The sequence below is a fragment of the Eptesicus fuscus genome, chromosome 13 (assembly GCF_027574615.1).
Source record: "Eptesicus fuscus isolate TK198812 chromosome 13, DD_ASM_mEF_20220401, whole genome shotgun sequence".
In the NCBI taxonomy this organism is placed as follows: domain Eukaryota; kingdom Metazoa; phylum Chordata; class Mammalia; order Chiroptera; family Vespertilionidae; genus Eptesicus; species Eptesicus fuscus.
In genome coordinates this window covers 43,789,810-43,806,274 of record NC_072485.1, presented here as the reverse complement: position 1 = coordinate 43,806,274, position 16,465 = coordinate 43,789,810, and the positions used below count along the sequence as shown (strand labels likewise).

General features: G+C 39.0%; 2 protein-coding genes across 2 annotated transcripts; one reads left to right on the top strand and one right to left on the bottom strand.

The window, feature by feature from the left end:
• Window positions 1–2,632: 2,632 nt before the first annotated feature.
• On the top strand, window positions 2,633–3,577 carry LOC103303447 (olfactory receptor 51I2-like). The gene has a single exon (XM_008160449.2). It carries the CDS (start codon window positions 2,633–2,635, stop codon window positions 3,575–3,577), a length of 945 nt encoding a protein of 314 aa, XP_008158671.2.
• Window positions 3,578–10,766: 7,189 nt separating this feature from the next.
• On the bottom strand, window positions 10,767–11,705 carry LOC103303448 (olfactory receptor 51I2). The gene has a single exon (XM_008160450.2). It carries the CDS (start codon window positions 11,703–11,705, stop codon window positions 10,767–10,769), a length of 939 nt encoding a protein of 312 aa, XP_008158672.2.
• Between the last annotated feature and the right edge of the window lie 4,760 nt (window positions 11,706–16,465).

Sequence of the window (16,465 nt, the reverse complement as noted above, 5' to 3'; positions counted from 1 at the left end):
GTTTAGGGTACAAATATTTGAAGAAGCTCATAATACCTTCTTCCTAAAGTAATTTATTTGTGTGATCAGTATTTATTGATTAGAACGAGAACTGGTAATCCCTGAGTTTTAATCCAGGGCTCTTAAGCATGGTGACATGGCAAGGCATTGAAGATAAAATAAGAAGGAAAACAGACAATTATGGGAACTTACAATTTATTGAGGGGGAAAGACATAATCAAATAACCAAACATATATAACAATTCATTATAATTCTAAAGAGTGATAAATGTCAGGAAGAAAAATATGTATGAGGATATACAACAAGGAAATACAACATTGAGCAGGGATGCAATGAATAATTAGAATAATTGGAAGATGAGTTTCCAGGTAGTGTTAATGCTGCTGTATGCCATAGTAAAGATGCTTGAATTCTATTTGAATTTCATTTCAAAAAGGAAGGAAAGCCATTGGAAGATTTTTCAATAATAATGTAACATCATTTTATTTATATTATGAACCAATAATTTGGCTATTTTGTGGATAATGCATTAGAGAGGGGCATGACATTAAGCAGGTCAATCACCAAGGAAGGTCTTGTATAAATTCTGGTAAAAGATGCTGAGGGATGAATTACAGTTGGAAATGAAATAGAGAGGAAAGCCAGTGCTTAGTATATTTTGGAAAGGTGGTTATAGATCAATTATATCTGTGAATGAGAGAAAGTGGGAGATGCCTCCAAGGTTTTTCTGCCCTGGTGATGGATTTTTATAAGATGATACACATTGGAGAGGATCAAGTATGGTAACTACTTAACAGTTTAACCTCATATTTGTTGTGTTGAGATGCTGGTGAGATATTTCAGTCGATAGGGAGTTGGATGCTTGAGTCTAGAGCTAGGAGAGAATTCTGAGGTAGAGACATAGATTTGGGATCATTGATACACAGAGAAGAGATTAGAAGGACATTGTGAGTGGAAAGTAGTTTTGAAGATATTAGTTATAAAGAGAGCAGAGAAATGAGTGATTACTAGAAGAACATGTGAGGGCAATAAAAAGGGTTTTTGTTTGTCCTTGTTTCCTATGATAGTTAATCCTGAAGTTAATCCTCAATAAAGAAGAAATTGTTGTGAGGTAGGATACATGTGAAGCTCATAGAAATTATCTAAACCTCTAGTTTTCAAACTTGCCTGCCTATTGGAATCACCTGAGAAGTTTTAAAAAATACTGATTTTTGAGTTCCACTGCTAGAGTTCCTGGTTTAACTGATATGAACAAGGCTCATGCAAAAAAAAAAAAAAAAAAGAAAGAAAAAAAAAAGGTTTTCAACTTCCTCAAGTGATTCCAACATGCAACACAATTTGAGAATCCTTAATCTAAACAGCGAAAATAGATGTAAACATGCCAGAAAGAAAAAGCATGAGCAACCAGGGGTAAAGAAGCTCTGGACTCTTGGTGAATAAGTGAGGAGCTCAAGCAACAAAGAGAGGATGAGGAGTGATGCTTTAGTGCAAGCGAGAGAGGAGACTCAGCTCAGAATATAGACAAAAATGTCCTCCCTTGTACAAGAAAGAATGCATTAGTAAGTAGAGAGTATTAAGGAAAGAACTCCATAGAGGACATATTGTATTTGCTTCTTTTTATTTTGTTTTGTTAATTCTCACCTGAGCATATTTTTCCCATTGATTTTTTAGAGAGAGTGGAAGGGATGGGGAGAGACAAAGAGTTAGAAAACATCCATGTTAGAGAGACACATTGATTGGTTGCCTCCCGCACACACCCTGAATGTGGGCCAGGGATTGAGCCCACCTGCAACTGAAGTAAGTAGGTGCCCTTGACTTGAATCAAACCTATGGCCCTTCAGTCTGAATGCCGATGCTCTAAACAATGAGTAAAACCAGTTAGGGCTGTATCTTGCTTCTTGAAGAAGATGGTGGATAACATTAGGTAGAGAAAAAGGGCAAAACCATCTTCCACCACTGGAAAAGATTTGAATATTTCTGTATAAAAGGCAGAGACAGAAAGAATGAGATAATGTAAAAAAAAAAAAGAGTCAAAGGATTTTTGTGGGGAAGGAGTTGGAGTCCATGGCCCATCTGTGGATATGACTGGGCTAGAGCCAATGAGCCCTGACCCAGTTCTCCCTTACCCTTCCATGATCTTTGATATCCTATATAATAAAAGGATAATATGCAAATTGACCCTAAAGGCAGAACAACTGGGAATGACTGATCGCTATGATGCACACTGACCACCAGGGGGCTGATGCTAAATGCAGGAGCTGCCCTCCTGGTGGTCAGTGTGTTCCCACAGGGGGAGCTCTGCTCAGCCACAAGCCAAGCTGACGGCTGCGAGCGCAGCAGTGGTGGAGGGAGCCTCTCCCACCTCCACAGCAGCACTAATGATGTCCGACTGTGGCTTAGGCCAACTCCCCGCACTACCAGTGGGATCCTGGACTGTGAAAGGGCGCAGGTCAGGCTGAGGGACCCCCGCCCCTGAGTGCATGAATTTTCATGCACTGGGCCTCTAGTCAAATATAAATGTCATTGTCCCTTCCATCTTGAGGACAGTGACCTCTCTTGGTGTTTACATCCTCCACTTTCTGACCTCACTTCACTCTGGTTGTATTTCCTTAAAAGCTTCTCATGGACCTCATGAAAAGTTTTGGGAGTAACATCTCAAGCATTACCAGCTTCACACTAACAGCCTTCCCAGAGATGGAGGGCCTGGAGCATTGGTTAACTGCCTGCATCTTGCTGCTTTATGCTATCTCTGTCCTGGGCAACATTCTAATTCTCTTCATCATAAAGGAGGAGCAGAGCTTGCACCAGCCAATGTACTACTTCCTGTCTCTGTTATCTGTCAATGACTTGGGTGTGTCCTTTTCTACATTGCCCACTGTACTGGCTGTCTTGTGCTTCCATGCCCCTGAGATTGCCTTTGATGCCTGCCTAACCCAGATGTTCTTCATCCACTTTTTTTCCTGGACAGAGTCTGGGATCCTGCTGGCTATGAGTTTTGATAGGTATGTGGCCATCTGTAACCCCTTGCGTTATTCATCTGTGCTCACTGATCTCCGTGTGGTTCACATAGGCGTATCCATCATCATCCGCAGTTTCTGCATGGTCTTCCCACTGCCTTTTCTTCTGAGGAGGCTGCCGTTTTGTGAGGCCAACATGCTGACCCATTCCTACTGCTTGCACCCAGACCTTATCCGCTTGCCTTGTGGAGATACCACCATCAATAGCATGTATGGCCTGTTCATTGTCATCTCTGCCTTTGGTGTGGATTCACTGCTCATCGTTCTCTCCTATGTTCTCATACTGCACTCTGTGTTGGCCATTGCCTCCCAGGAGGAAAGACTTAAGACACTCAACACTTGTGTGTCACACATCTGTGCTGTGCTTATCTTTTATGTGCCCATGGTTAGTGTGTCCATGATTCACCGATTTGGGAAGCATTCCTCTGAGCATGTGCACAAGTTCATGTCCCTGGTTTATCTCTTTGTGCCTCCAATGCTCAACCCAATTATTTATTCCATTAAGACTAAGGAGATTCGTAAGAGGCTATGTAAAATGTTATTGGGATATAAGCTGTGATCAGAAAGAAAGCTTCTGGAAATTCATCTACCCTATGTGGTTTTTTGTTTGTATGTTTTTTGTTATTGCTTTGTGTGTGTGTGAGTGTGTGTGTGTGTATGTGTGTGTGTGTGAGTGTGTTCTGCTATTCTTTTGGAGGATTTCAATCTCCTGTGATATCCATATGCATGGACCTGTGATTGGCTAACTGCCATTAGTTGTATAGTATAGCCTGGCTAAAACCCATAACTCAAAATATCAGCTGTCTTACATTGTAATGAAATGTCTCAGGAATTTGAATCCTCTGCAAATTCATGCAAAGCACACACAACACAGACCATTCAGGCTTGTAGACACTTAACAAAGTGTCTACACCCAGCTTTTTCCTTCTGTCTGTGTTTGTCTCTTTCTTTCATTTTCTCAATCCCCAGCTGCCCCTACTCAGGAACTGGACTGCTCTCTAGCCACACTGGATGCAGAAAAGAGAGAAATATTTACATCTTTCCATGCTTTTTTTCTCATAGTATCGTAAAATAACTTTTCTAAAATAAAGACATAGAAATTGAGTGACATGATGATGCCCTAAACATAACAGAAATATAACTATGAATATCCTCTAAATACCTCATGAATGCCAAATTAACAACAACAACAACAAAAGACTAGACACCTAGAGGTAATATCTCCAATAATCCTAATATATAAAAACCCTGGGTCCATCATGAATGGAGGCTCGAGAAACCGGAAGTCAGTCCTGCAGTCAGTGCTGGGTTGCTGTGGCGAATCTTCCTTCTTTAAGAAAAAAATCTTTTTATATCCTCATGCTTCAGTTTCTATATCTGAATATTAGAAACCACATAGCTGACTTCAGTATTTTTTAGGCTTATTTTTAAAAATTACATCTCAATCTCAGTAACAGAATTGAGAAGTCACAGAATAAGGCATGAGGATGGGAAGAGTGAGTACCAGTGTGACACAGTAAGTACTTCTGTCAGCATTTTGTGCAGTGATCCCTTATTGATTCATGTAGCAAACATACATGAGATGACGACCATGGGCCTAGCTCTGTGCTGAGCAATGGGAATATGGAGATGGACAGAGCCTGGCTCCTGATAGCAAAAGGCATGTGACTTTGGGAGATGTTTCTTTGTGTGTCTCACCAGTTGATTACAAATGTGTGAGCTTAGCTCTGAATAAATAAAGAATCACTGCACAAAACTGTGATAGGAATTTATTTCAGTATTACAGAGCACTCACCCTCCAGTTGGTAGCTGGATAAAGACTACTTGGGTGTGTGTGTGTGTGCCCCCCCACACACACATAAACTGTTTATGTGGAATATACATTATAGAAATTTATGTTGATTGGACAGAAAATTATAAGCTGTTATTTTCTTAATATGAAAAAATAATCCATTATACATATGTATTTATACATATATGCTTTGTTATTGCCTAAGAAATATTGAAAAATTTTTAAAAATTGACAGACTTAGAAATGAAGTTTGTTTGTATTTTTCTTTTTGCGATAAATTGTATTTGTTCTAACTGGTCTAATAGTATTCAAGTAGTATACTGACATTTAAATAAATGATAAATTATAAACTTGTTTATAATATTTTTGTGTGAACTGAAGGCAAAGGGGGCTCTTTAAGAAATTGCATTGAATATAAATGAGGATTGGTTTAAAAATAGGACCTAATTGTCCATTTATACTTGACTTGTGTCTTATAAATCTCTTCCCCCTAATAACCCTGAACTTATTTTTATACTTCATTTGTAAAAATGTTCTTGTAGATATTTGGATTCTAAATGTTGAGTGATATTTCCTGTTTAATGTACCATCAATCTCCATTCATAAGCTGAGTAATTGACATGGGAAATATTTCCAACCTAATGTTTCTAACCCAGTTATATAAGGTTTGTATCTGTTTAAGAGGAGTTTCTTTATTTGAATTTCAGATTTATTTTACTTGCATCTTTTACACTTAGACAAGGATTTGTTTATTAAATTGGTGACGCTCAGATTTTTTTGTATTAATATTATACAAAAGATTTGTTTTCATAATGTCATGTCAAATACAGGAAAAGCCACTTATCTAGCAGTTCTAAACTGTTTAAGATTTACAGAATAATTTGTCTCTGTCACTATTGAAACTAATAATTAAAGTTGACTCTGAATGTACACATATAATACCTTAATAAAAAAAATTGAAAAAAAAAAGTTGACTCTGATCCATGGTTGTTTAGAGTCTGCCTTTCGTTATAAAAATGCAGATTGCCATGCAGGAAGCTCATTTCTCCTAGCCCAGTAATATGGGATGTTTACCGTAAATTGGTAGCCTTTAAATAGTTCACATGGATGGGTACTACATTTCCAGCAGTAACACTCCTCCATACAGTTCACCCACTCAAAACACAGCGCAACTTTGCAAGAGGTACTGAAAAAAAGAAAGTATCTATTAAACACATCTCAGGAGCCTTTGATATACCCCTTCCATCTGTCTTCAGGTAGGTTTCTCTCATAAAACCTAGTGACTATATTCCATAATCACTGAGCCCTCACACCTAATTCCATGCTTGCCATATTTAGGTTTTAATAAATATTGAGTGAATAAATAAATAAGTAAATAAATGAGCTGTTATGTCTATTATAAGCAAACAAAAAAGCTTGTAAGAAAAATAGTTTTCCACCAAAATTGTATCCTTTCCCCTCCAAAATTCTCCACATTTTTTTTAGACCTGGGGTTGAGTAAAAGTCTGTAACTACATATCTCTGCTAGGAGGAATGAAGGCTGAAAAACAGTTTGGAGACAAATATTCTGAGCAAATTGGCTGGCAGTAAATGATGTAACATCAAGATTATCCAATAACTGATTCTGTTTTTTGCATTTATATTAGCTGAGATCTCTTTTTCATCTAAACTTTTAATAAAGCCTGCCACACACTAGTGCTTTAAATAAGTGAAACATAACCAGAAATTTATAAAACTTTTGGCAGGGGATAATATTTTCCATTTGAAGAGTATTGGAAGTTCATGCAATTTTCAGTGAAATATCAAATATTTAGCTGCTATCAACTGACCTCTGAGTTACACATGTACAAAAAACCTAATAAAATAATTAATGGATAATTTATCTCTTGTATTTATTTAATATAGTTGATAAACAAGTTTTTCATGGATAATAGAAGAAAAAAACAACTTGTAAATATGAACACAAATCACATGCACCCACTCCTACTTTGATAAATCCATCAACACCCTAACTCAGAAAATAGACCCTCTGTGCCCTGTTCTTATTTATTCTTTAAAAAGCAGTTTCTGGGTGAAGGGCACATCTTGTCCAACTGAATTGTAACTGTAGAAGCATAGTGGCCTTGTCTGAGCAGATCTGATCAGGTCTGGAGATGGCTTCGTGAGGCAGGACTGGTACTCAGAAAGTAAGATTGATGGTGAGCCACGCCTAGGGCCTGTGTGTTACCCTCTTCTACCATGCTCTCTTTTATGAAGGTTCTCCCACTTCCTGGGCTCACACAGAAATTAATTTAATATAAGTCCACATAATATGGATTTGTGTTTTTTCAATTCTTTATCACATCTTGTTTATATTAACTTTTCTATGAGTTTTACAGTGAGGCACAGAGATCATGTATACTATCTTACCAAAAGTATTATTCTAGGTTCTTCTCTCTCCATCAACCCACCCAGCATGGGCCCAGAGCATGAGATATACTCCCATGACAAGGAAAGATTAACTAATGACCTTTCTTATGCAGAGATTCTCCCTCCCCATAAACTTCAAAATAGTCCCTTCACAGGCATAGCTGAACCATGTTCAGTATGTCATTTTCTTAGTTTAGAGGTAGGCCTATGAGGCTCAAAATAAAAGAAGTATAAGAATTTCTTTTCTGGGGGGCAGGGGGGTCAGTCAGGGAAAAAGGAGAGATATGTAATACTTTAAACAATCTCTATATATAAAAGGCTAAGTGTCTGTCCATCTGACTGGTAGCTATGATGCACACTGACCACCAGGGGGCAGATGCTAAATGCAGGAGCTGTTATGATTAAAAATAAATGGCACCACGGACTTGGTGCCAACAAACCAACATTTGGATTCCCCCAAGTGGGACACAGGCCCCACCACTCTGGAGCGACACCTCACCAAATGGCGGCACAAATTGTGACCCACAGCCCAGCCCAGCCCAGAAACGGTGGCTGTGGGTGCTGCATAATGACATCACATAGCAACGCCTGGGTTCCTCTCCCTAGCGACTAGCATCCTTGTAGTTTCTTCACCCCAGGAACATGACTTCCTTTATAGCCAGGTGCAAACATTTTACACTTTAACCAAATGTTTGTGATGCATTATTATGTGCCTCATCTCATTTAATCCTTACAGAAGTTCTGGAGTAGGTAGATAGGAGACTTAGTAGAATCCTATTTTCTTTTCATTAGCAGGAAAATGGAGATCTAGAAAGTTTAGAAACTTGACCTGACTGAAAAGAAGTAAGAAATGGTGGAACTTGAAAATGACTTCAAGGTTTTCTCACTGCACAGAATATACTCAAACACTGCTACAGTTAAATATTTTACCCTTTGTTCTCTCTGCGTGATCTACAATAATAATCGGCTTTGTGTTGATATTTACTGCTGTATTGCTGACAATTACCTGAAAGAGAAGTTGGGGTGCTTCACTGGGCTGGAAAAAGTTTAGCTAAGTCAGAAAGCAGGTCTAATTAAGCAAATTTATTCTGTATCTATAAAAGGCTAAGTTGACTAGCGCATGCGCGATACATATAAAGCTCTCACTGGCGCCAATCACAATGTGTTTCAATCTGTCATTGTCTATCGTGAATTTGGTTGACACTTCTATTATAGAGAAAGGGCAAATAGCGATATTAAAATATTTCTTCTAATTAATTTCCTTTCAATGTGCATGACTCTGTGTACCGGGACACTAGTAAATAAATAAATAAAAGAATTTCTTTTCTCCATTTACTAGGCCAAAGTCTAAGCATTTTACTATCAATAGGGGAAAATGTTGACTTCAAAGAAAATCTTTTTAAATAAAGGGAGTTAAAAGAAAAGTTTTTACTTAAAACAAAAGAACAGGACTTACCTGAGACCTTCTTACAAGGGAAATTGCAGGAGTGGCTCTAAAACTTTCTTATAGCCCCTGCCTCATAATAAGAGATAAAACCTAACAATTTTTTTTTCCCTTTATCCTCTATAGATAAGCAGCATTTCTAATTAATGATGGAGCAAAAAGAAAGGAAACAGTGGACAGGAGCCAGAGGGTCTTTTAGGAGGCTCATATTGCCGTTCCTTCTTTTTTTCTGTTATACCATTGTGTTTCAAAGTTTGTCCTGTGGTCAAAAGGATGTGTTCTCTTCTTTCCCTTGGAAGGAAGTATTTCCCTTGCTTCCATATAGTAGCTATCCTAAGCCTTGTCTTTGCATCTATATATTCATTTAAAACTAAACTTTCAAGGTATTATAAATTATTATTATTTTATGTTGCAATAGTTTCTTGCATGAATTAGAAACTAAGACCATAGTCTGACTCTAGACATCTAATACCTCAATTATTTGTTATATATATGCTGAGTTATGTTATTCAATCATGCTCCCCAAAATGATTTCTTTTTCTTTTCTTTTCTTTTTTTTTTTTTTTACAGAGAGGAAGAGAGAGGGATAGAGAGTTAGAAACATCGATGAGAGAGAATCATCGATCAGCTGCCTCTTGCACACCCCCTACTGGGGATGTGCCCGCAACCAAGGTACATGCCCTTGACCGGAATCGAACCTGGGACCCTTGAGTCCGAAGGCCGACGCTCTATCCACTGAGCCAAACCGGTTTCGGCCCAAAATGATTTCTTTAGTGGACAACCACATATATATTGTGAGTCTCTTATTGAATTTCTGAACATCTTTTGGAAACACTGGGTCCTGAATATTTACAGTATCTTAATTCAGAAATAGTTCCCTCCTTCAGGCACTTGGCACTTCTGAATATTTTCTCAGTAGAGCATTTTATAGAGAAGAAAACTCTAGATGACTATATGCTCCATTGGTATGGGACTCTTGCCCAGTTTTGCTGGTGATTTAGGTTACACTCTGTAGGACATCTCTCTTATTTTACTTTAGAATTCAGCCCAAATTTAGTTTGAGACCACTAAAATTATCAAGGGATTTTTATTGAATCCTACTTCTCTGATGTCAAGGAAAAGGAATGGAAGGGAAATAAATCTAAGAGAAAGTCTGAAAGAATTATTTTCTAGTGTCCAAATCATTAACACTCTATTCAGTCTACCACATGCCTTTTTGTAGCTGGAAATTCTAGAAATACATAATTTCTAACATCTATTATCATGCCATTGTATGGAAGCAAATTTAAATCCCAGAAAAGGAAGAGAAAGGTAAGTCATGTATCTAGTACAGTGTCAAAAAGATGTTTATGGTTCAGATATTCAACATTGCTTCTCTTGGAGGAGGATTACATGGTGGATAGATAGAGTTTTTTCTAGATGCCAACTCCATCAGTTTTCCTGGATCACATTTGTTCATATATCTTATGGCAAGTTCTGACAGTACATCAAAGTTCACATTGTGAAGTTAAAACAGCTCATGAATTTTGGGGAGTGAAAATGGTGGTGAAAGCAAGGAGAGCAATGGTAATGTTAATAGTGATGCTATTAGAGAGGCAGTATTTATAATGCTTACAAATACTGGAGCCAGACTCGTATTGAATCTCCTCTGAATGGCATATTATCTGTGTTTCTCTGAACAGTTTACTTAATTCTCTGTACCTCATAGGACTGCTATAAATAATAAGTGAATTAATGCACAAAAATAATTTGGAAGAGAACCTGGCATTTTAAAGACTTAATGTATAAATTAGTAATATTTATTATTGTAGAAAATGATTCTTAGTTTGGATTAATTTTCTTCTATAAAACTTTGTCAAATCTCTCAATTGCTTCTAATATTTATCTTTCTAATAATGCCATCCATGCTTGCTGAAAGTACTATTATCTGTCATGTGTTACAAATTTTGTCATTCCATTTTCTGATCTTTTACTTTTTTATCCAGGACACATATCTATTTATTCTTGATGATGACACAGCGATGATGACAATGATCATGATGATACCATAGATGGCAGCCTATGGCTACAATAAATATCATATTTGAAAGCCATATGTGAAATTCACATTTTGATGCGGCGAAACATGCGGACAATGGCTCGGCGGATCTCCTTTGTCTTGGCGCTATAAATGAGAGGATTGAGCACAGGAGGTACGAAAAGGTAGACATTGGACATGAGGACATGTATGTAGCGTGGGACATGCTTCCCAAAGCGATGCACTGTGGAGACCCCAATCATTGGCACATAAAATGCAAGTACAGCCAGGATATGGGACACACATGTGTTGAGAGCTTTGAGGCGTTCCTCGTGGGAAGCAATGGCCATGACAGAGCGCAGAATGAGCACATAGGAGAGGAAGATGGAAAACAGATCCATGCCAAAGGTGGATACAAGAACAAAGAGTCCATAGATGCTGTTGATAGTGATGTCAGCACAGGCCAGCTTCATCATGTCTGGGTGCAGGCAGTAGGAATGGGAAAGAACATTGGACCTGCAGATAGGCAGCCTCATGATGAGGAAGGGAAGAGGAAAGAGGGTGATGAAGCTTCGAGCAGTTACAGCTACACCCATTCCAACAATGACTCCATGGGTGAGCACAGTGGCATAATGCAAGGGATCACAAATGGCCACATAGCGGTCAAAGCTCATGGCCAGGAGAATACCTGACTCCATCATGGAGAAGGAATGAATGAGAAACATCTGGATTAGGCAGGCATCAAAAGCAATGTTTCTGGCATTGAGACAGAAGGTTCTGAGCACAGTAGGCAGTGTGGCCATGGACATGGCCACATCACTGAAGGACAGCATGGACAGGAGGTAGTACATGGGCTTGTGGAGGCTGGGCTCCACTCGCACAGCCTGCAGGATCACTGTGTTGCCCCCAAGGGCCACAGCATACATCACACAGAGGGGCCCAGCTAGCCAGGAGTGAGAGCTCTCCAGACCAGGGATACCAGTCAGGAGGAAGGAAGCAGGACGAGTGACATTGAATAATCCCATGGCAGGAGGAAGCAGGACACTTCAGGTGAGACCTTCTGATCTGGGGATTTCTGAGAGTTGCACTTACTGGAAGAGAGGGAACCAAGGAGTCAGAGACACCTCAGATGATGTCTTCTCAGTTGGAAATGGATGCATTCATGAAATCACTGTTTTGGGGAAAATGCAGGCAAACATCCTTTCTGTACATTTTATGGTCATCTGGCCACACCGGCTGGGCTACTATTTCCCTCTGTTGAATGGAAGAAGAAAGACATTTGAAAAATACTTCAAAAATATCAATTAGTTACAAGGAAAATATTTCAACTGTATTTTTCACAAGGTTAACATCTTATAAGCATAATTGAATGGGAATGTTTTAGCTGTAATTCATAGATAGTTGTTAAAAGGACACTAGGAATTTGAATTTTCAATGGCATTTGGAAGTATTTATTTAAACATATTCTTGAAAATATTGTTTAATTCAGATGTGTCACTGATTAATGAGAGCATCTTCCAGAGTTAGTGTGAGTTATGTATGTCACCAAGGGAGTGGGAGAGGGAGGGGCAGTGGGATGTGGAGGAAATTATTGCCTCTGGACATCATCTTTTCATTGTCAGAGTTGCTGCAAAAATAGCAACAAAGAAAACACATGTTTCTGCAAAGGCACAAAGCTGTTCATCCTTTTTAAAAACATGTGAATTCTTCCCTCAATATTCTATAGGTACACTAACATGCAGCCTATAGAAGGGCATTGTTCCAGATACAGACTTTCACAGTCATATACTCTCAACATGTTCATTATTCACATAGACACACTCATGCCTTATAAAGGATCCCGTTCATACCCTTAAAACACTTACTGACAGCTCTCTCTCTTGCCATCTTACTCTTATTATACAAATATGTACACACACTGCCTCCTGACCTTTATACTCTTGGACATGCACGCGCCCCATCCCTGCTCATCCCATACTGACATATATGTAGCATTTATGTATCCATAATACTCAGGTTACACATAGGTTCATGCACTCACACAACACTTCCAACTGCATATTTGTACACTTCACTTGTCCACTGTTATGAAGTCACTCATCAACATTTAGGCATTTCCCCCCCGCCCGCATCATGTATTGCCTTTACTCACAGTTTTTCTTATACATATTACATACTCAATTCCTAGAGGCTAACTCACAGCCATTTCCCTTTGGAAGTGATTATATATTTTATTCTTCTCTCACTCAAATGTTTTTGAACCCCTTTCATGTTCATTTCCTCATTATGGATGACAAGTAGAGCAGCTAGAGGCTTTTCACCCGGCAGACATGCTTGAGGATTGTGAGGCACCCTCTTTTGGAAGAGGAGTTCCAGAAATACATACCACTATTTGCCCCTTCTCTTTCCTCTCCCACCTCTAACAAAGCAAGGCCATGGCATGATCTCAGATTCCTTTTGATGGGGCTGTAGGAGGAGGAGGGGGGATCTGGGAGCCCTAGGCTTTAGAAGGCCACAGAGTTGCCATGTGATGCAGCGCTAGCCCTCCAGGACACCTTTCTGGATTTCTCCTGGCAGTACAGAACTCAGATCTTCCAGTGGGTCCCAGAAAGTCAGTGGCCACTTCTCTGTGTGGCTGAGTGCATCTTTTCTGGTCCTGGATGTCTCCCTCCCTTCCAGAATTGATTCCTTAGGATCCAGGACTGACTGACCTTGTTTGTTTCTTGTCTCTCCCACCTGGCTACAATTCCCATTTTTTATACAGAGTCTCATAGTGGTGATCAGAGAAAACAGAAGAGAACTGAGCTAATGTAAAGGGAATATAAAGAGAAGGGAGAAGGAAGTAGGCTTCAATAAAAGCAGGGTTCTGTGAAGGGCAAGGCCAAAGCCATTCTGGGTATAAAAACCTAAGTTTTAGGATTTATGGCAGAAAGGCTACCTTGACCAATAGTCTTCTTGTTTGTTTGGATGCATATGAAGAAAAGAACACAGTGAGGGGAAAAACAATACATATTGAGTACATGCGATTTCCTAGACACTCTGCAAGGACCTTTGCAGCCCGTTACTCATTTAATCCTTGCTAGGTGTGGACACTGAAGTGAGCTTGCCTCCTGGTGTGTGGCAAGTCAGTGATAAAAATCTCAATTTAAAAAATATCTGTAAAACTTTCTAATGTCTTATTGAGATATTTGAGACATCATTTAGGTGTTGGAGAAGTTGAAAAGAAAAATACAAGTACACATTTTTGAATGGAGACATCTTAGGTGCCCTTGAACAAAGGGAATGCTAAAGTCAGATTAATGTGGTTAAAATGACACAAAAAGCAATTGTCTCCAATGCTGGAATATATATGTATGTGTGTATATATATATATATAATCTCCATAACCTTTCCTTTAACTGAAGTCACATAGGAACCAGCGTGATTTAGGGGCACGAGGAGCCCGGGCTGGGGATCCAGAAGCCTGAGATTTAACCTTGGCTCCTATAGGCTCTGGTGTATAAGCTTGGGAAAATTGATTCTCCTTTCAGAGGCCTCTTGTTTATATGTAATTGTTGTTTTTTTATGGATATATTCTAAGATCCTTTATGTCTCTGGTGTTTTATTTTAGTTTTTAATATTTGGCCAAGCAAAGTATGGCCTAAGAAGATTTGCTAAGGATGCTGAATGAAGGCAAAATAAGGTAGTCATGGGATTGGAGGAGTATAGAGAGAGGCTCCTCTAAAGACCATAATAAAATAAATGCTTAGCTACTTATGGTTCATGTGAAGTTTATGACTAGCTGATTTATTCTACTCTTTTAATTTCCTGGGGGACTTGTACATATTTTATCTCAAAATTTATAAGGCAAGAGCAGTTTGACCTCATGTCTTGGCTCAGCTGTTAGTTTGAGTCATGGAATAATAGGTTGTGAGCACTTTGCTCCTGGATTTCTGAACCTCCCTGACCTTGCCACAATGTTAATAAATCATAGAAGCCTTGATCCCAAGGAATTGACTCTGGAAAGTGAGCTAGCCAGATAAATAGTTACAAAATCAGTTAATGGCAATTCGCAAACAAGAACCCAAGACAAAGGACCTTTCCACCTGCTCTGATCACTCTAAGATGCTGCTATAAAATAAGCCCCACCAAGTCTCTCCCTCACCCTTCCTACTCTTGTCCCAATTTAACTCTTTCTTGGACCAGACTTCAGGAGAGTCAGCTAGCTCACCGTGGCAGGGTTTCAGGACTCACCAGGAGAAAGTCAGATGAGAGATACCACAGAACAGCCCATCCTTCTCTCTGGCTCTTAAGGTGAATTCATGCCTGCCACTTTTATATCTCACTCTAAGCCTCTGGAGAGAGAGGATTGATGCTGACTCTGTGTCTGAAAATGCATCAGGTTTTAGTCTCTTGAGGTTCTTAATGACTTATGAGACTAAAGCATGTGCTCTTTTAGCTGAAAAATAACTCAGCAATTTGCCAGACCACTTCAATACCCAATGCAAGACGCCATCTGGTGATGGATGTCCAGGCACTATAATGAGAGATTTCAGGGTTACTTAATATTTTTACCAAGCTCACAAATAAGACATAATCATAAAATAACTATTTTTACTTTTCTTTTCCTTTTTACATGTATTGAATAAGGCTAGTTATTTCTTTACTCCTGTTTGAAAATCGAGCTCCCTGAGATTTCTCATCACATTCAAATAATAAAACATCCTCTGGTAAGTAATTAGAATACCCAAACTCAGATTGTAAATTAAGCTTCCCAGTGTCTAGATTATAGCCTTTCCCGTTCTCCCATCCCTTACTTGCTAACCATGGTTTCTGATCTCTCCAGGGAGGAGGGAGAAGGGGAAGTGAAAGCTTCATAATTCATTAGTGCTTCAGTTAGCTACTATCATGCTTACCAGGTATCTTAACTGTTTAAAGCTGACTTTTTCTTGCATTGAGTACTTTCAGAGATCATTCAAAGAAACATCTCCCCATCTTTTACTTCTCCACTTGATTTGAACTTTTAAAAAATCTTGAATCTGTTTGGTTGCTTATGACTCCATCCAAAACCCAGATCCTCCTTATAGATTCATGCTTTCTTCAGGACAGGCTTGAAGACAACACCAAGCCATGTCTTTCCAGCATGTAACCCATCAGGAAATGGTCAGCCTTCCTCCACTGCAATAAATGCCCTAACCAAAACAGCAACAGTGTCCCATTCACTTCTGCCACCAGAACAGCAAGGAAACTTTTATCTCTCCATTTAGATTCCCAGGCAAGAGTCTGTTGTGACTCTCTCTCCCCTAATTTCAGGGACATATGTTTCCTGCGCAGAATCCTTCATGTCCCTCTCTCTTGACTCAAGGTAAAGTGAAATGTATCTCTTTCCTTACCCTTGAGTGTGGAATGGGAGACTAAGTTCTTTCAAAGGGATCTCTTCAGAGATCTTCATTTAAATTCTCTAATTCATAATTCAGTTGAACATTAATAAAGGCAGATTTTCATAATCTCAGCAAGATTTACATTTTGGGCTAAATGATCTTTAGTTGTGATATGATGTCCTGTGCATTATAGGATATTTAACAGCACTCCTGGTCTTTACCTAGTAGGTGCTCCACCCCATTAATGACAACCAAAAATGCCTTCAGACATTACCAAATGTCCCCTGAGGGACAAATACACTCCTGGTTGAGAACTACTAAATTTGGAGAAGGAGTTTACAAGTCAGCCATCTGGTTCTCTGAAAACGTATTGAAAATTTCCTAGTGGTTGCCCATTAAGACTACAGCATCCATTGTCTTCATGT